General features: G+C 48.3%; 1 protein-coding gene across 2 annotated transcripts in view; it reads left to right on the top strand.

Moving 5' to 3' along the window:
* The window catches only part of GALNT17 (polypeptide N-acetylgalactosaminyltransferase 17), a 415,093-nt gene extending 396,523 nt beyond the window's left edge, over positions 1-18,570 (top strand). For both annotated transcript variants that reach the window (XM_020869732.2, XM_020869739.2), the window contains 3 exons: positions 3,005-3,100; positions 16,283-16,450; positions 17,027-18,570. In XM_020869732.2, the coding sequence (XP_020725391.2) occupies positions 3,005-3,100; positions 16,283-16,450; positions 17,027-17,155 (393 nt within the window). In that variant the 3' untranslated portion in view covers positions 17,156-18,570. The remainder of the gene's footprint in view (positions 1-3,004; positions 3,101-16,282; positions 16,451-17,026) is intronic.
* Positions 18,571-20,882: the final 2,312 nt, after the last annotated feature.

The raw sequence follows: 20,882 nt of genomic DNA, 5'->3' as shown, positions 1-20,882 counted from the left end.
GGCTACAGTCCATGGGGTCCCAAAGAATCGGAAATGACCGAATCGGAAATGACCGAAGTGACGGAGCATGCATGCATACTTCAGTAAAAGCTGAAGCTCCGATACTTTGGCCACCTGATGCAAAGACCCGGCTCATTGGAAAGACTTTGATGCTGGGAAACACTGAGGGCAAGAGGAGAAGGGGGCAACAGAAGATGAGGTGGTTGGATGGCATCACTGACACAATAGACATGAGTTTGAGCAAACTCTGGGAGATAATAAAAGACAGGGGAGTCTGGTGTGCTGCAATCCATGGGGTTGCAAAGAGTTGGACATGACTTAGAGACTGAACAACATACTTCAATAAAAAGGAAAAAAGTAAAAAGATATGCAAATATGTTATGTCCTGACTCACACATGTAAAATATTGTCTTCCCAATGCACAAGCACTTCGATGTGTACAGAAACATTAAGCCACCAACTCTTGCTCAAAATTCTGTGCTTGGCTCATATGGAAAAACCTCTGCTCCCTAGTTCACTTTTGCTCATCTTTTTTTTTTTTCTTTAAGCATTATTTATATGAAATACAGCACACATAAAATATGCATAAACCCAACATGTGCAGCATAATAATATAAGGTAAAAATCCATGTAGACATCCCCTGAGTGAAAAATAGAACATCATTAGCATCTCTTTTACTTAATCCTTTTTAACATTTAGCTCAGGAGTCACCTCCCCTTAGTCTTTGAAGCCTCAGGTGGGGTGAGGGCATTCTCTTTGCTGCCCTGGCATAATTCAGTTATTGTACTAGCTCTTCCTGTGACTGTCTCTCTCACCAGCCCATCCTTCAGAACAGGTACTCTTGGGTTTTTCAGTCTTTGTTTTTATTAAACTTAGCACAATACCAAACTCTTAGCAGCTTCAGGAAACATTTATTAAGTTACTGCACAATAGATTTGTTTGCATAAACATCAGGAAAAAATTTAAAAGACTAGCATTCTGATATCATTATATGGAACACATATGCCCTAAAAACATTAATATTCTTAATATGTAAAGAGCTCTTACAAATCTATAATAAAACCACTTGAGATCCCAATGGGGAAATAAGCCAGTAATTCTCAAAAAGGGAAATAATTGCTAAACATGAAGCCTTCCAACTTACCATTCAGTGTAAATTTATAAAAATAGGATATCTTTTGTCAGTCCCCCAAACAATATTTTGTTATTAATTTTACCACCTCTCATTTTTACTTTACTTATTTTAAAAACTTTGTTAGACTTCATTAGACATTTCTACCATATTGCTCTTCTGTATACAAAAAAAAAGAGAAGAATACAAGCAAAATGCCTGGGTAAAAGTATTGCTAAAATTTCATCACTTTCAAAAGTCTAACTCTTCTGAATTACTTTTTTACTCAGAAGTTGTCTGAGTTTCTCCATATCATTGTACCACTGAAAGCACTCGCAGCAAGCATTTCTTAAAGCATCTATTAATATAAAGGAACTAAAGTTGTGGTGCTAAGTTGTGGTCTCCTAAGCTAGCTTTGCCATTCTTTAAAGATTGCTTGCTTTGGACCATCTTTGGAAATGTCTGATTCATCACTTCTCTCTACACCCCTCTTTATGGACTTTTGGAATAGTGGGTTTAAAAGAATGCTTCTCTTTAAGAAAAGAAAAAGAGAATCCACCCTAGGTATTTCAAACACAAGTATTTAAGACAAAGAATTGGTTCCAGGAGAAAAGGGGTAATATTCAGCTATCAGAAGCTGTCTTTCCTCTGGCTTGAAACCAGTAGGCTACAAAAAAATGCTCCTCTATTGATTTTTTCCCCCAAGCTGGTGTTCTTTTTCTTTCTTTCTCTCTCTCCAGCTTTATTGATCTGTAATTGACATTTGAAAGTGTTAATTGCTCAGTCGTGTCCTTACTCTTTGCGACCGCATGAACTGTAGCCCACCAGGTTCCTCTGTCCATGGGATTCTCCAGGCAAGAATAGTGAGTGTGTTGCCATTCCCTTCTCCAGGGGATCTTCTTCACCCAGGGATTCAACTCGTGTCTCCCCATTGCAGACAGATTCTTTACTGTCTGAACCACCAGGGAAGCTAATATTGTATAAGTTTAGGTGGTACAATCTCCACGGTAACAGTCGCAACCACCTCAGATCGCTGCAGTTGCCATCTTGAGTGAATCTGGCGGGAGCTGCAAGATGAACTAGCCAATGGGAGACATGCGTTTTTCGCAGCCCTTGGGCCCTGTGTGTCTTAGTCGCTCAGTCCAGCCCGATTCTGTGTGACCCCATGAACTGTAGCCCGCCAGGCTTCTCTGTCCATGGACTTCTCCAGGCCAGAATACTGGAGTGGGTAGCCTGTCCCTTCTCCAGGGGATCTTCCCAACCCAGGGATCGAACCCAGATCTCCGGCATTGCAGGTGGATTCTTTACCAGGTGAGACGCAAATGAAGCCACAGGGGAAGCAGATTCTTTACCATTTGAGCTACAGGGAAGTCTGGTTCAGACGGTAAAGTGTCTGCCCGCAATGCAGGAGACCCCATTTCCGGAGATGGAAATGGCAACTGACTCCAGTACTCTTGCCTGGAAAATCCCATAGACAGAGGAGCCTGGTAGGCTACAGTCCATGGGGTTGCAAAGAGTCGGACACGACTGAGCGACTTCACTTTAAATGGTACAACTTGTTAATCTGATACCTTTACATATCGCAAAATGACCACCATAACATTTGCTAACACGTCACATATGCTGAGAATGAGGGATTATGTGCTTGGTGGGGTACGCGGTCACAGGCAGAGGGTCGGTGCCCACACCACCCACTGGAGGACTGTCTTTCTTGCTAAATGATCTCCTCCAAGATTCAAGCTTTGGTCCTTACTTGGAGGTGGGGGTGTGGAGGGGAGGTCTCATGGCATCTGCATTAAGAAGTCAGAACCAAGTCAGGGTGGAGTGGTGGGTGGGGAACAGTCGCTCTGCCAGACAAGGTCTGATGGGTCCTGTTTGGCCTGTTCCCACAGCTTCGCAACAACAAGGCAAAAGACGTCTGCTTGGACCAGGGGCCAATGGAGAACCACACGGCAATACTGTACCCGTGCCACGGCTGGGGACCCCAGGTAGGAGCCCCGTCTCTGACCAGGAAGGGAGGAAGTTCACTGTACCTACTGGGGATTCGTAGGACTTCTGGAAACTTCTTTTGTCCTCTCCTTTGGTAGTTGTTGCCTGTTCTGAGCAGGCGAGGGGCTTTCTGGTGGTTTCTCTACAGGAAAGAGGGAGAAGATTCACAGGTGGCTGCATCAACACAATTAAGAGGATAAAGGGGCACATTTCCTACTGAAAGGAAACTGTGCTTACATTTTGGTGTCATTTGCTAATAGGCAAATAGATGTCACATGTACGTATATCTACTGATAACCAAGCAAGCCTGCTTACAACATCAAAGAAAGAGTTAGTCACTTCCCTCATGAGAATCTGATTGGTGTGTGTGTTCCGAAAGGCCATTGTAAGCTTTTCTTTAATGTTTATTTAGCTATTCAGTTGCACTGGGTCTTATTTGCCACACACAGGAACTGTAGCTGTGGTATGTGGGATCTAGTTCCCTGAGCAGGGATCGAACCCAGGCCCCCTGCATTGGGAGTGTGGAGTCTTAGCCACTGTCATCAGTTTGGTGGTGAGTATGGCCCGGTCTGCAAGCGCTGGTACAAGTGCCGAGCACTGATTGGGAAGGAGTAATGTGCTGGCAGTAACATTTTAAAGAATACACGTGTCTTCTGGTCTCTCGGGAGATAGCAAAGATAACCAAAGAGGGCAAAACAATCGACCAACACAATAAGAGTAGAACTTGGTAAATGAATTTCCTTTGACAGCTTTGTGTTAGCCCATGGTGTGCGTGCGCATGCGTGCGTGTATGGACGTGTGCACCGGGAGAGCTTAGCAGGTCCTCTAGAACTGGGAGAAAACAGATCCAAAGACATCATGAGACTTGACATGCGTAAAAATGTAAAACACTTTTATGTTAACCAGTAATAAAAGGCAGGCCACAAACTGGGAAGACATATTCAATTTCAGAGGCGCACGAGATGGTTGGTTCTAAGCCAGACTCATATTCTCCTTTTGTTCGTCTATGAAAGGAAGCAGTGGACACAATGCCCCATAAGATCCCTTCATCTCTCTCATGTTCTCTGAAGACAGCCGTTCACCAGCAAGTTCACGTGCATCGGGCACACACACATCCTCTCATGTGCATTCATGGCTCATGGGCTTGCTCTGCTCCGGGCACTGTGCTTTCCTGTTAAGCTGGCGTCTGGAAAGAGACGAGCCGTATTTCCTCTACTGTCCCCGCAGGTAGTTCTCATAATCCAGACTCCCGCTCCCTTCATTGTGCGACCAGTCCTCTGAAAGTAATTCCAGACAGGTTGAATCCTGAGTCCTTTGCTCCTTGTGCTCACTCTAGGAGACAAGCAGGCAGCGTGGAGAAACTGAGGCACGGAGAAGGAGTGCTTGTGAGCAAAGCCGACCAGAATCCAGGCATTTTAAATTCAAATCCGGTCCACTGAATTCAAGATAATTTCCTGCCTACTCCCTGCCCAGACAGGAGCTGGTCACCAAATTCTCCTCTCTTTCTGGGAACTTGGTGGCCTTCAGAGCCCAGTGCAGAAAATATCTAGAACGCATCTTTTACCCATCCCTTCTGCATTCACAAACTTTTCCAAATGGATGCTCCTGCCACTTCGTTGATGATGGAACAGCAAACCAAATCAGGCTCATCCTTAATCCCCCCAGTTCTGGGAGGAACACCTGTTAGCATGGGCCATGGTTGTCCATCAGCTGATTTTGTGAAAGCAAATCTAATTTTTTTTTTTCTGTTCTACCACATGTCCTGAATTAGAGTGCAGCCTTGGTGCTGCTTGCTCGCTACCTGCCAGGCTGCCTCGCCCCTCGCTCATCAAGCTTTCCTCCTATTCCTTCCCAAACCTGCTCACCCTAGGCTCGGAGCGTCTCCCCACCAGTCACGTGCCCTGACATCCTTTTAAACCACCTGGTAAAGTGCTGTGGGCAAACTGCCTCAAAGCTCCTGTAACTAGGCATGTTCCACAGACATTGTTAGCTTAATTAATGGACTCTGTGTTGTAATTTATTATCAGACAGCAATTAAACAGAGATAAAATAGGCACTGAGGAGGGTAATTTCCTGTCTTCAACATGTGTTTGTCAACAAGATGGAAACGGTTCCCGGCCTCTCAGAAGAGCCTGCTCAATCACGAGCTAGTGACCAGCCTTGCTCTGGTCTGGTTACTAATTTGCATCAGACAAACATCGGTTTCTTTTCCGAGCCAGTGTTTTGTTTAAAGGTATTTTTCTTTAAACTGGCTATCTTTTATCTTAAAATTATTTTAAAATAAACTTTACATCACAAGCATAGAAAAAATATATGTCAAGGGCATAGCAGCAGCTTTTGGTGTCAGCTTGAACCTGTTTAGAGTGGGAGGTCTTCTCTAAGGAGGCCCATGGCTCCCTGCCCCAGCTTTTGCCATCTTGGACCCAGGTCTGGTGTTGAGGGGGTGGGCGGTGGGGTGACTTCACTGGAACAGCCAAGGACTCCCTGCCAGGATGCCAGCTGTGGGATTGTCCTCCTCTGCCAGCCCCTTCTTGCTCTCTCTTCCAGCCTACCTGGTCAGCCTGTCAACCCTCCCCATTCTGGAAGGCAAAGATCAAGAAGGGAGCACAGAGTGGGCAGCTCTGGGCCCAGGGCCTCATTCTTTAATCCCCCTCCAAAGCCTCTGAGGCTCCTCTCAAGCCCCTGTGTCTGAGCTGCTGCCCGAGGTCCCAGCGATGCAGTTCATGCCAGCCCTCTGGCCAGTGCTATGGCTGGCTTGAGACAGGGAACAAAATGTTGACGATAAACCCATTTCTGGTTAGGGCAACGTTTAATCCTGTACCTGTCAGGCAGGTAGTGACCACCCTCCCCCCAGCTCCCTTTGAAACTTGAGATTCAGGCTATCCCAGGCCACTTCTCAAACTATCCTGTGATCTCTGGTCTTGAATGCTAGGCTCTACCATCTGATTCATGGCAGGAGACCTAGCTCGTGTCCTTGAGCCCCCAGCGCCCTCTAGTTCACAGCAAGATGTAGAAGGAAGGCTTGAAGCAAGCGTGGAGGCAGTGCCAGGCAAGTGTAACGTAAGAGCAGAGGTGTAGAGATGGGGGTCGGAGTGGGATACGGCGTGTTCAGGGAAACATCAATGCGTGGCTGAAGCATGTGATCCAGGGCAGCCATATATGTGTGTGGTCAGTCGTGTCTGACTGTTTCCAACCCCATGAACCGTAGCCCGCCAGGCTCCTCTGTCCATGGGATTTTCCAGGCAAGAATGCTGGAGTGGGCTGCCATTTTCTACTCCAGGGGATCTTCCCAACCCAAGGGTCAAACCCGCATCTCTTGTGTCTCCTGCGTTGGCAAGCAAGTTCCTTACTACTGGCACCACCTGGGAAGCCCTATGCCTCGTATACCAGCCTATTTTTTTTTTTCCAATTTATAATGCTATTTCAGTTTTTATATAATGTTGTTTTCACTTCTAAGGTTAATTCATTCTTTTTATAATATAGCTTTGCAAGTTTCTTTTAAAGTTTTATTTTCAATACTTTTTAGTATTCCACAGGACTTTTTGCACTACCCCACTGTGCTTCCTTGAAAGCCACAAGAGAGAACAGTCTTAAACATTTGTTTTTGATGTGGGTCATTTTTAAAGTCTTTATTGAATTTGTTACCATATTGCTTCTGTTTTAAGATTGGGATTTTTGGTCATGAGGTACATGGAATCTTAGCTCCCCGACCAGGGATCGAACTTACCCCCTCTGCATTGGAAGGCAAAGTCTCAGCCACTGGACAGCTAGGGAAGTCCCAGTTTTGCAAGTTGTTGACAAAACATATGGTCAGGTAACCCCACCACAATCAAGAGCAGTTCTGCACCGCCCCAACACTCCCCTGAAGCCCCTCCTCATTTGTCCCTCCCTCTGCCCCCAAGTGTTTTTATCCACTCCAAGCTGAGGATCAGCTGCACTGGGGGTGTTTCTGTGCGCCATCCGCACAGCCTCACCGATTCCAGTGCCGTTTCCTCCTCCGGAGCTGAGGACCACAGCGCCCAGCAGCCATGCCATGGACAGGGCATGGCCAGCAAGGGTTCCGAGTGCAGGGGCCCTGGGGACTCCACACAACACTCTTTGAAAGAGCTCCAAGCTCTCATGGGACCTTCTGAAGATGAGGTATGCCCCTTGGAGAGGAACTGAGAGGAGCCAGCTCTGTTTAGGAACTCCCCAGTGAGTTCCAGGGAGGGTATCACACGTCTCCCCTGTTTGTCCATCTTTCAGCACATTTAAAACACATTTCAGTCTTCCTCTCCCCTCTTTTCTGAGAAGCACACATTCCCTCATCCAGCTAATTCATCAGCAGAGTGATAGATGAGAATTCCTTTATCCCGTAATTAAATGTAATCTGATCTTGGGCTTCCTCTTTGATGGCTTCATCGTTTAAGCGATCCATCATTCAAACACCTTGTCATGATGATGCATCTTGCCAATAAGGCACTAGTGCCCTCATGGAGTGACGGGGCTTAGAGTGTGGAAGGCTCTTGGAACACGCCGAAGTTAACGACACCCAGCAGCCTCGGCTTCCAGATAAAGTTGTGTAAGTGGCGGGGCGCAGGGGACGGATCCTCGGAGAGCACGTTGGAGTTTGCACCCCAGGGCGAGGTGGCTTTGCCTTAGTAGGGAGGCTGGTGATTCTGGGAGCAAACCTCTCACCTTCTGTAAGAGGCAAACCATGTGACCCCTCAGTTCCTGGAAACTGCTGCAAAGCAGGGAAACCTTAGCTTTTGAGCGAAACCAGCGTAGGAGAAGCGAGGGCAGGTATTTTTTTTTATGTCTGGGAAACCTATACACACACAAAAGAGGCCACAGAAAGCAGGAGAGACCACACCAGGGACACCCTGAAGCCGGACACCCTGCAGGGTCTGTGCTGCGGTATTTCCACTTCTTGTCTCTTATGCAATATTTTGGGCTCCCTTGGTGGTTCAGCGGCAAAGAATCTACCTGCAGTGCAGGAGACTCGGGTTCAATCCCTGGGTTGGAAAGATCCCCTGGAGGAGGAAATAGCAACCCACTCCAGTATTCTTGCCTAGAAAATCTCATGGACAGAGAAGCCTGGACGACTACAGTCCATGGAGTTGCAAAGAGCTGGACACAACTGAAACGACTGAGCATGCACGCACCTGCAATATTAAAAAACCTCCCCTTGTGTTCCAGTGCATCACTATAAATCTGTGATGCCTTGCTGCAGATTCTCTTTTTTTGTTGTTATTCTTCTAACTCATCTTCTCTCAAAATATTCAAAACGTTTCTGGGTTTTTTATGTCAGGGCTCTGAGCTCTTGCCTCTCGGGCTGTCCCTTCATCCAGTGCTCGTGAGCATCCCTCACGCCCACCCTCTCTGCAGACCTGGGAGACGATCAGAGTTACTTCCCTCCTCTGCTCCCTGAGACTTTCCTGAGACTTGGCGGGGGACCCCAGCCTTTTTGTCTGCCATCTGTTTTGCTTTTCTATTTCCAATCCCTGGTTCTTGCTTTCTAATTACCCCTGAAAAGTGGATCTCGCAGACCACATACAGAGAACAAGTGCCTGACGTCGTAAATGGCATGCAGAACTAAAGGCACGTGTATTTGGTTTTGCTTAAGGGGGCCTCCAGGTTAAGGAGGAATTCCTGTACTTCTTTCTTGCCAGAAGGGGTTGATGAGCTCTTCTTTCCAGAAAATCAGAGTTACAATCATAAGTTGTTTTCCAGTGGAGATTCTTGGTTAAAAGTTTTACATCTCCTTAGAAGTTGAGTTGATCTTCCTCTAAACACCAAAAGTGATCCAGGCAGGTTTTTGTTTGTTTTTGGCTGCAATGCATAGCATGCAGGATCCTAGTTCCCCAACCAGGGGTCGAACCTGCGCCCCCTGCGTTGAAAGCCCAAGTGTTAGCCACTGTTCCACCAGGGAAGTTCCAGGCAGGTTTTTGTGTTACTGTTAGGCTTGGAATAAGGAACTCAGACAGAACACTAGGATGGTGGCCACATTAGCAGCTGAGCCAGCCTACCTCACCCAGAACTATTTAGTTCAAAGCGAGTCACTCCTTATCTTTTTCTTGTTTCCTAAATGCAACACCTAATTGGTGAATTTGAAAAAGACAAATTTAAGTCATCTATAATCCTACCACCTTCAAACAACCATTGTCATTTCTGAGGCTTGCTTTCAGCATTTTTTTTCCCCCAAAGAAATATGTTGATTTCTTAGGTGGTTTTCACATCACTGAGTTAGTAAGGAAACAACATTGCTACTTCTGAAGGATGACAAGTGGGGGCAGGTGAAACCACCTGGTGGAAACTTCTCTGTGTCATGCTTAGCACCATGACACGCAGCAAAGCAAGTGCAAACTGTTCAAATAGCCTCATTCCCTGATTGTTCGGTTCAGACAGCTTTGAACATTCCAACTCGGTGCTGAGGGCAGAGCTGCAGAGGCTGATGGGGCTCTGGCTATGTCCCAGGGGACAGCGGGGTAGGGGTCCTGAAACAGAACCCTAGTGCAGCTCCGTATTTGGTGGGTGATGGAGCCAGAGTGCTGGACACCAGAAAGGCGGGTGTCTCCCCATTCATTGCAAGTAGCAAGTGCATTGTCTGGAAATATCACACTTTAATCCAGCACATTGGGCCTTCCCTGGTGATCCAGGGGTCCAGTGGTTAAGAATCCGCCTTCCAGGGCAGGGGACGTGGGTTCTGTCCCTGGTCAAGAAGCTCAGATCCCACATGCCGCAGAGAAGCCAGGCCCTCACAGCATAGCTAGAAAAGCCTGCAATGAAGAACCAGCACAGCCAAAAATAAAAATCCAGCATGATAAGTCATAATGGTGAGGAGAGAGGCCTTGGGGACCACCCCCCCCCCATCTGACCCTCTGTACAAGAAACACATCTAATTCTATAGCATGCCTTTAAGCTCTCAGATCGACTTTTTTTTAAGAATGATTATTTATTTATTTTTTGGTTGCACTTGGTCTTCATCGCTGCATGTGGGCTTTCCCTGGTTGCGGCGGGCGGGACTACTCTCTGGCTGCAGGTGCAGGCCTCCCGTTGCCGTGGCTTCTCTTGATGCACAGCAGGGGCTATAGGGCCCCCAGGCGTCCGCAGGTGTGGTGCACAGGCTTGTTGCCCCCACAGCATGTGGCAACTTCCCAGACCAGGGATCGGACCCATGTCCCCTGTACTGGCAGGCGAATTCCTACCCACGGTACCACCAGGGAAATCCCCAGATAGATTTTTCAGTCCACTTTGTTGAAGTATAAGGTCGGTACAGTAAATTGCATCTGCTTAAAGTGTGCAGTTGGCTGAGTTCTGGCAGGAGTACACACCTATGAAATCCCTTGTTCAATCAAAATACAGAAAGTTTCTACTGCATTTCCATTTGTTTTCTTATTTTTAATTGAAGGACAATTACAATACTGTGTCGGTTTCTGTCATACATCAACATTGATCAGCCATCGGTACACATATGTCCCCGCCCTCATGAGCCTCGTTCGCACCGCCCACTCCATCCCACCTTTCCTCTAGGTTGTCACACAGCCCCAGTTTGAGTTCCCTGAGTCCTGCTGCCAATTCCCACTGGCTATCTATTTTACGTACGTTAGTGTGTATGTTTGCATTTCTATTGTCGCCCCTAAAGATTCCTCCTGCTCCTTTTCTCCACCCCAGATCCTAGGCAGCCACAGTGCATACACTCTGATACAGTTGAAAATATTTTTTTTTCTGTATTGAATTGAGTTCTGGCATGCCCTGGACAGTGATGAAGAAAGTCTGTTTGTTTTTTAAAATGTACACGTGTACTCATAGTCCCCAGAAACCACTCTTGTGGCTTCAGCCACACAACAAACAAATAAATTCACCCCAGAGCAGTTCTGAATCAATGGAACCCATCTCTCTGTCTCCTGGGTAGAAGCTAGATAAACTGCATTTTTCATTTACCAGTGGTTTTCTACCCTGACTATGCCTGATTTTGAAATGATGAGAGAGACCCTTAATATGAAAGCAATTGCAAACCATGTCTTTATTGACAATCCGATAGATTTTGCTGTGTTCCAAAGTCATTCCACAATTATTTGGCTGGCTTTTGTTTATTTGGCTATAACCTGCATATTTTAGTTTTCCCTCAAGGCTGTTAAATGTGGGTTAATAGTTTTATGCACCTCTTCGATCATTTCAAATAGAAAATTCCTTTTTCTCCTAAATGAGAATTAATTGTATTTGAGCTCAAAGGGTTTTTTTTTCTAATGCATTAGGGTTGTGGATAATGACATTTATTTCTCCTCCTGGGCCCAGCAGCCAAATCTAAAATAATCCTGTTCAATTCAAAAGACATTTATAGAGCATTTGCTTTTTGCAAGATACTTTTCTTGGTCCTTATGGTATGTGACAATGAGTAGAATGCTCGGTGCTGAAACAACAACAAAGACAAAAGTCTCTAACAGGGAAAGACACATTAATAGAACAAAGAAGTATATAAGCTGAAATATATCACATGGTGGGGTGGCTTTGTGGAAGGAAGGGAGATGGGGCAGGAGAAGGTATAATTGGGGGGGATTCGGTTTCAAAATAAGAATTTTAAAGATAATTTTATTCATTTTTGGTTGTGCTGGTCTTTCTTGCTCTGCACAGGCTTTCTCTCGTTGCAGCAAAGTATTCTCTAGTTGCAGTGCACAGGCTTCTCTTGATGGGAAGCAAGGGTTCTAGAGTGAGTGGACTTCAGTAGTTGCAGCTCGCAGGTTCTAGAGCATGAGCTCAGGACTTGTGGCACACGGGCTTAGATGCCATTCGGCATGTGGCATCTTCCTGGACCAGGGCTCAAAGCTGTGTCCCCTGTAGGGGACAGATTCTTAACCCCTGGGCCACCAGAGATGTCTGGTGTATATTTTATACAGGGAAGACTGTTGGCTGTTTTTGAGAAACTTCAAGTCATCTGTCAGACTAAGCCAAGAAACCAAGAGTTAAGACTGAAAAGATGAGTTGGGGGACCTACCGTAGAAGATCATGGTTGAGAAAGTGTATTCGTAAATCTGTGGGCCGTGGGAGCCACTGAGGATGGAGGCAGGGAATGATAGGATTTGAACGTGCAGGATCGGGGAGGACAGATGGAAACTGGGAAGGGCTGGAGGGAAGAGGACCAGTCACAAGCCTACTTCAGCAGTTCAGGTCCCACAGAGTCTCAGCTGGGATCTTAGGAGGAAATGCAAAAGAAGCTGGCCCTCCTTACCTGTGGTTCCAAACCTGCAGAGTGAACCAACCAATCATATTATACATACATCTTGAAAACATCCACCTATAAGTGGACCTGTGCAGTTTAAACCTGTGTTTTTCAAGAGTCAACTGTATAACCAAGAGGGGACTTCCCTGATGGTCCAGTGGTTGAAACTTCAATGCAGGGGGTGAGGGTTCGATCCCTGGTTGGGGAACTAAGATCCCATGTATAGAGTGGGCAAAAAAAAGAGAGAGAGAGAGAGAGAGAAACTTGTATAACCAAGAGAACCGATGTTCACACCAAAACTTATACATGACTGTTTGTAGTGGTGTAATTTAGAATAGCCCCAAAGTGGAAACAAACCAAACATCCATCCCCTGGTGTGAGAAACCGCCCTCCCCTAGAACAGAAATCCTGCAGTACCCTCCTCTCCTGCCCTGCCCACCTGGCTGGGGGCTGGGGGCTGGCCTTTACAGGTCCCAGAAGTCTGGGTCTCCCTGTTTTCATGGCCTGAAAGACCTCAGAAAGGAGAGCTTCTAATCCCAGTGGCATTTAGCTTCGCTCTTTAAACATCTGGGTCACAGATACGCTCAGTTAATTAATGTTCTTAGCGCTGCTCGTGTGCCTGCTGGATAATAGATTGATTCATAATTTCAATAAGCAGCTGTGTATATCTTTCCCCCGAACATAAAGGCAGCTTGCTGTCATTCATCACTTTGCATTTGGTGAATTTGAATATATTCAGAGAGACATTGTTGAAGGAGGGATGGGGGAGGGCCTCTGATTTTTTTTTTTTTTTTTTTTTTACCATTTTGCCTGTAACAATTACTCTGATTTGAAACTAATTTGGGTTTAAAACACATGTTAGCCACATCTCTCTCTTTCAAGGGCATTTAATAAACTCCCTGTCCCTTGTTTCTGAGGGGATCAGGAAGACTCCCTTTGGGGATCAGAGCAGAGGGTTTCTGAGCAGTTTTCATTGGAAGAGAAATCCCTACAGAGGATCTTATCCCCTAGAGAAAAAGCACATGTGTCCCAGGCAGAGCTGTTTTTCTGCTCCATTTCTGGCCATAAATGCCCAGGATCTCAGAAGCCCAGGATCAATCTGAGAGGAGGTCCCTCCGCTGCTCAGCTCCTGGGCCAGGGCTGCCAACCACTGGGTCTCTGGGAACCCAAGGATAGAAGCTAGGGCCCAGCCAGGTTGACCAGATGTCTCCAGGCTTGTTTCCTCTTCTTTGAAACAGGAAGGGTAGTAGCACCTAACTCATAGGTTGTTGTAGAAATTACATTATTTCTTCCCTGGGGCCAAGGATGCCTCCAACACATGCTGGCTGGTAATATTATTTTGTAATGGATTAGGGGATCTCTTGTTTATTAATGATCATCACTGCAGCTCCAGCCCCTCATAGGATCGTGAGAACAAACATGAAGGTTGTGCTTGCATCTCGCCAGCCTGCACTGGAATCATCTCAGTGGGAACACAGCCTCATGCTTGTATTTCCACTGCCTGTCCCCAGGCTGGGCACACAGAGGACATGTTTGTGGAGTTTCAAGAAATAGCCGTGGCTGCATTTTGTAAATGACGTTCATCACATTTGTCGTATGCTTATTCACAACCATGTCAGGGGCCCTTGGTCTGTGATTGTCTCCTCGAAAGGAATGAAATACATTAGACACAGTCCCTGCCCCCAAAGGAGTGTGAAAGACAGGTGAATGTATTTGTTCAAAAATTGGAATATAGGGATTTACACAACATGAGCAGGCAAGAGAGGCCAAGACACCAAACTAGTATGGATTCACAATTAGTTGTGCAAAGGGTTGGCAGACAACATCATCTGTGTATCAGATCGCTGTGTAATAACTACCCCCAAACTTTAGTGGCATAAAACAGTATACATTTATTATTACTTGAAGAAGGGGACAACAGAGGATAAGATGGCTGGATGGCATCACCGACTTGATGGGCATGAGTTTGAGTAAGCTCTGGGAGTTGGTGATGGACAGGGAGGCCTGGCATGCTGCGATTCATGGGGTCAAAAAGAGTTGGACACGACTGAGCAAGTGAACTGAACTGAACTGATGAGTCTAAAGATCAGCTGAGTGGTTCTGTTATCTGGACCAGGCTCAGATGATTTGGGTTGGATTCACTCGTGTGTCTCCCATCAGCTAGCAGATTGGCCAAACACTCTCTGATCCATGATGACCTCATCTACTTGTCTGATGGTTGACCAGCTGGTTGCTTGAACCATGTGTCTACCATCCTCTAGCAGGCCAGCTTGGGCTCACTGCCACGGTGGCACTAAGGTTTCAGGAGGGTGGAAATAGGCAAACTGTATACCAGGAATAGACATATCCTCCTTTCTGCTACATTCTGTTGGTCAAAGCAAGTCACAAGGCCAACCAGTATTCCAGGATGAGGAAAGAGACTCCACTTCTTAATGGAAATTACAGCAAAGTCATGTCGCCCAGAAAGATGTGACCACTTTGGGAATCCACCCCATGCTACCTACCATTTGTTGCAGTACATGGAGCACAGGGCAAGACCCAGCACTGGACTGCACATTTAGGATATTTCTGCCTTTTCATCATTAGAAATAACATTGCAGTAAATCCCCTGGAGTAGGAAACACCAACCCACTCCAATATTCTTGCCTGGAAAATTCCATAGACACAGGAGCTTGCTACAGTCCTTTTGGTCACAAACAGTCAAACATGACTGACTGACTGAGGATGCAAAATACCCTGTATGTAAATTTTTTCTTCCAACTTTACTGATGTAACTGGAATACAGCACTGAATAAGTTTAAGGTGTGCAGCATAATGATTTGACTTACAGCTTGAAATGATTATCAGAGTTAAGTTTAGTGAACATCCATCAACTCACATGGATACAAAATTGAAGAAATAGAAAAAGAAAATTTTTTTCTTGTGATGAGAACTCAGGATTTACTGTTTTAACTTTCATATGTAATATACAGCAGTGTTAATTATATGGTGTACATTACATCCCTAGTGCTTCTGTATCTCATAGGTGGAAGTTTGTACTTCTTGACTGCCTTCATCCTGGTCCTCCTCGTCCCCCACCCTCCCTACATAAACTTTTGTTCACAGTTATAATTATTTTCTTGGGATAGTTGGAAGGTCTTTTTGTTTGGTTGGGTTTTTTGTTTGTTTGTTTTTGGCTGTGCCACACAGTTACAGGATCTTAGCTCCCTGACCATGGATTGAACCTGGGCCCTCAGCAATGAAAGCACCGAGTCCTAACCACTGGACTTCCAGGGAATTCCCAAGATTTTTAAAACTAGATTGATTGGATCAAAGGAGAGAAACATTTTAAAAGTGCAAAGTTCATATTTTGAAATTCCTTTTCGAAAGGTGGTAGTCATTTACCCTCCCTCCAGCCCATCTTAGGCTCACCTTGACAGAATGCAAATAACCTCTCTTTTTTAAAATATGGTGTCTCATTGTTTTGATTTTTATTTATTTTAACACCTAACATGTTGCATGCTTTTTAACATGCCTGTTTCTTTTCAGTGAGCTGCCTCTTTGGGCCCTTTTGCAGCAGGGTAGATTTAATTGATCCCAGTTAACAAATGAGGAGGAAATGGAGGCTCAGAGAGGTCAAGTGACTTGTTCGGGTTGGCCCAGCCAGCTGGAAGCAGAGCCAACATGAGAATTCGAATGTCCCGCTTTTTCATTTATTCCTGCTCCCCGTGTGGTTGAACAGAAGGCCAGACTCCTGAAACACTAACCGTGGACATGCTTAGGAAGAAGTCAGAGGGGGCCAGGGAATCTGTGTCCAGGCTTGGCAAGCCGAGGGTCTCCTGGGCAGGGCGCTCCTATGAGAGGGGTTGGGGTGGGTTGGGGGCAGCTCCAGGCCTGAGACGGCGGCCGGGACTGCAACCCGGACCGTCATGGGGCACCCATGGCCCCTTGTGGTGGTCTCCCCTCTGCCTCCCACGGCCCTGCCACTCTGCTTTCTCCCCAGCTGGCTCGCTACACCAAGGAGGGCTTCCTGCACTTGGGCGCCCTGGGGACCACCACGCTCCTCCCCGACACCCGCTGCCTGGTGGACAATGCCAAGAGTCGGCTGCCCCAGCTCCTGGACTGCGACAAGGTCAAGAGCAGCCTGTACAAGCGCTGGAACTTCATCCAGGTGAGCCCTCCACGGACAGGCCGGGCAGGCGGCCCGGAGCAGGTGAGGATGTCACGGGCTTCCCTCGGAAGGGCAGCATCAAAGTGCAACCCAAGGTCTCCCAGCTCGAGGCCAGGTGCTAGACTCAGCATGTTCGGGGGGATCCCAGGGGCCTTTCCCTCTTATAATATATAAGTGCCGCCAGGCACTATGGTCATTATCTCTTTCTCTACCCACTCCCCACCTCCTTTCCCTGTCTGCCTCTCCCTGTCTCTCTGTGTGTCTCTTTCTATCTCTGTCTCTCTCTCTCTGTCTCTGTCTCTCTCTCTGCGGTCCTGTCTCTGTCTCTCCATCGCTATCTCTCTGTCTCCCTCTCCTCTTTCTGTCTCTCTCATTCTCTGTATCTTTCTGTGTCTCTCTGCCTCTCTCTCTGCCCTTCTGTCTCTGTCTCTCTCTGTCTCTGATGTCCATCTTTCTCTGTCTCTGTCTGTCTCTGTCTCTGTCGTCCGTCTTTCTCTGGTCCTGTCTCTGTCTCTCCATTGCTGTCTCCCTCCTTGTCTGTCTGTCTCCCCTCCTCTCACCCCCGCATCCTCCCAGAACGGCGCCATCATGAACAGAGGCACCGGCCGCTGCCTGGAGGTGGAGAACCGAGGCCTGGCGGGCATTGACCTCACCCTCCGCAGCTGCACGGGGCAGAGGTGGACGATCAAGAACTCCATCAAGTAGTGGGGGAGCCGGGCCCCCGGGACAGGGCCTGCCGTCCTCTGGACCAGCCATACTGGGAGAGAAACAGCGAGACACCGGCGGGGGGTGCTCAGTGGGGCTTCTCCAGGGCAGCCCCCCGCCCCCGGTGGAGACTCTGTATCTTCATCAGGCATCCAGCTTCCCGAGGCTCATGCACCCTGGGAAAGGCCCCTGACCCTTCTCTGGGAACCCAGAAGCTGTGTCTTCTGCAGCCCGGATGTGGACCTGGTACCAAGGAGCAACACATCACATCTCCTCTTGGTCATCTTCCCACCCGCCGTCAGGACAGGACTGGCAGGGGCCCCTCCTTTTTCTCATCTCACAGCAGCTTCTCCGCAGCCTTCAACAAAGGGGAGGGGTCTGGGCCACATCCTAGCTCCTCCTCCTCCTCCAAGAAGGCAGCGAGGCCCTGGGACTCAGTTTCCTCCAGGCTGCCTCGGCCCAGATGCCCGTTTACAGCCCAAGATCACCGCCCCAAACCTTTCCAGCGGGTGGCCTTGGACTTTGCTGGACTCCCACCCCTGAGATGACGTGGGAGGATGCTTCCGTGGTCACCTGGGCACTACGGTGCCTATGTGCCAGCTCTTCCTCCTGTGTCCTCAAGAGGGAGCCAGAGAGCACACGGCCGGCCTCGGCTGGGAGGGGCCCCAGGCTGGAACGGGCTGTTGCGCCCTACCTGCCCAGGGCGGAGCATCCCCCAGACGCGCCGTGAACTGCGCAGAGGAGGCGGCAAACAGCCTCCACCTGGGGCTTAAAGACTGCCATCGGCACGGCCCAGGGGGCCAGGGCCCTGGAGGGTGCTCATCTCGTGTCTCCCCGCACTCTGCTGGCTGACGGGAGAAGGCAGCTGAGTCCTCTCGGAAGAGTAATAATATTTTTCCGATTGCCCTCTGGTTAGGGTTCACTTATAAATCAGAGTTAATATATGGACGCGTGTGCATGCGTATGAGGCTGTGTGCCTGGTGGGGCGCGTTAGTGCGTGCATGGGGGTGTGTGTGTGTGTGTGTGTGTGTGTGTGTGTGTGTGTGTATCTGGGTGTGTGCGTCTGAGTGCATGGTAGCGCAGACGTAGAGGTGTGGCCCTGGACTTGTCGCTTTATTGCCCACCCGGATCAGGTCAAGGATGCGAAGAAGCTTGCCGGAGGTGGGGAGGGGGTGGCCACGGTCATTGGCCGGGAGGACGTGGCTGGGCCTTGCCCGCTGTGCCGCCCCAGATGGAAGGCTGCCCTTCCGCCGGTTCCCATCTGTCTCCCTCATGCTGTCCGGACAAGCCCGGCCCAGAACCAAACTCTGTCCCTGCCCAATTTGGGGTTCACAGTGTCTCATCTGGTGGCATCTTATTGGTGAAAGTCCCCCCCCCCCCGACTTGTGAAATAAATACATGTGAGCAATTCCCAACTCAGTCTGGTTCGCTTTTTTTAAATTTATTTTTAATTGGAGGATAATTTTTTCATAATGTTACGTTGGTTTCTGCTGTACACAACGTGAATTAGCCGTAAGTATACATATATCCCCTCCGTCTTGAGCCTCCCTCCCACCTTCCCCCATCCCACCCTTCTAGGTCATCACAGAGCCACAAGCTGAGCTCCCCGTGTTACATACCAGCTTCCCACTGACTGTCATGGGCTTCTCTGTGGCTCAGTGGTAAGGAATCCGCCTGCCAATGCAGGAGACATGGGTTCCATCCCTGGGTCAGGAAGATCCCTTGGAGAAGGAAATAACAACCCACTCCCAGTATTCTTGCCTGGGAAATCCCATGGACAGAGGAGCCCGGAAGACTACAGTCCCTGGGGTTGCAAACTAGTCGGACACAACTTAGCGACTAAACAATAGCTAGCTAGCTATTTTATACATGGTAGTGTATTATGTCAATGCTACTGTCTCAATTCGTCCCCCCCTCCTCCCCTTGCTGTGTCCACAAGTGCGTTCTCTAATCTGCCTCCCTGTTCCTGCTCTGCGGGTAGACTCATCGGTATTTTTCCAGCTCCCAGGCCAGGAAGCAGTTCCTGGGACTTGGCAGAGGGCTTCTGGTTGATTAAAGGCAAAGATGGTTCACCCCGTGGGGCTGGGACACAGCCAGCCTACCCTTGCACTCGTCTCCGCCCAAAGCAGGACAGAACTTGACATTTGGTATCTGCTCGCTAACTCCCTGTTGACTCCAGATTAGGAGGGTCAGGTAGGTGAGGACAGCTGTGTGGCAGAGGAGGGTTGCAGGTGACCCAGCTGAGCACCCTGATCTGCCCCTTCCTGCTGCCCGCAGCCACTCCATCTCTTAAGACCAGGGAGCCCGCGGTGGGAGCAGCTGCCCCTTCTGTTTGTGGAAAAGTGAATTCCGAGAAGACGGGAGGCCTTCTGTCCTGAAAATGGGGCTGGAAGGAAATGGGCTGAAGTCCTCTCGGCGCTGACAGCACCCAGCCTCTTCCCTCCCAGGAAGCCAAGATCTAGCTTGTTGGGTGTCCCCTGACCCCCAGACATGCATGTCAGTTTCCCTTTGGGGGCCTCTGTGAGAATCGGGGTCCATGAGCACATTGATGGAAAATTTTGCTGTTTGGTGATGAGGAATTCATCAAACCCATTGTCAAGAGACTTCCCTGGGTGTCTGGTGGTTAAGACTCTGCTTCCACTGAAGGGGGCACAGGTTCAGTCCCTGGTTGCGGAGCTGAGACCCCACATGCTGCAGGGCACAGTCAAAAAATAAATAAGATTTTTTAAATAATAAAAATTTTAAAAACTTAAATGTCAGAATCTCAGGGTAACTATTAAGCCCTAAGAACCAAGGATCAACAGGTCCCAATGAGGAGTCAAGAGGGTCTTCAGGTAATGTTCCAAGGTTGTGCTTTGGCCGGGCTGGGGGTGGGGTGGGATAGGGGGTCCTGCCCTAACTGAGCCAGCCTCCCTCTACCCACCATGGGCCTCAAAGTAGAAACTCAAAAAAGGTAAATATTCCATTTTAACATTAGCTGAAATGTTGAACCTAAATCCTCATGAGGTACCCACAGAGCCTTCGTGGGATCCTTCATCCTCCAGGAAATGGGCCAGAACGGACTCTGACCAAAAAAGCACAAGACCTGTTCTGTGTCTCCCAACGTCCAAACTCTGGTTCCCCAGTGGAGTCAGAGCCCCACCCTCTGACATGATCACTGTGTGTTGGGCTCCTTTGTACTCCCAAGGCTGCACCTCTAGCCTATGGACAGCGGGAAGTGCCCTGGAGTTTTCCAGAGAGAATTCCTTCTTCTTTCTTTCTTTTTTAAAAAATGTATTTATTTTTTTGGCTGTGCCAGATCTTAGTTGTGTCATGCGGGATCTTCAGTCTTTGCTGCAGCACACAGGATCTTTAGTTTCAGCATGTGAACTCTCAGTTGTGGCACATGGGACCTAATTCCCTAACCAGGGATCAAACCTGGGCCCCCTGCATTGGGAACTGGGAGTCTTAGCCACTGGACCACCAGGGAAGCCCCGAGAATGGCTGCTTTCCTTCGGGGTCACAGGGTAACAGGCAGGATGCTTGGGTTTACTTGTTTACATGGAGGTGGGGAACGAGGGTACTGGTTTAGGACCGTGGGAGCCTCTTAGCCTCCTGGCACCAGTACATGTGCTCCAAATCCTGGCTCTGCGCCTGGGTTCCAGCGTCCAGGAGGCCTGGGCTCCAGCGTCCAGGAGGCCTAGGCTGTCCATTCACATCAGCACTGGCTCCTCCCAAAGGGCGGAGC

Source organism: Odocoileus virginianus, chromosome 33, assembly GCF_023699985.2.
Source record: "Odocoileus virginianus isolate 20LAN1187 ecotype Illinois chromosome 33, Ovbor_1.2, whole genome shotgun sequence".
NCBI classification, from domain to species: domain Eukaryota; kingdom Metazoa; phylum Chordata; class Mammalia; order Artiodactyla; family Cervidae; genus Odocoileus; species Odocoileus virginianus.
Note: the sequence above shows the minus strand (reverse complement) of the source record. Positions and strands in the feature narration are given on the sequence as shown.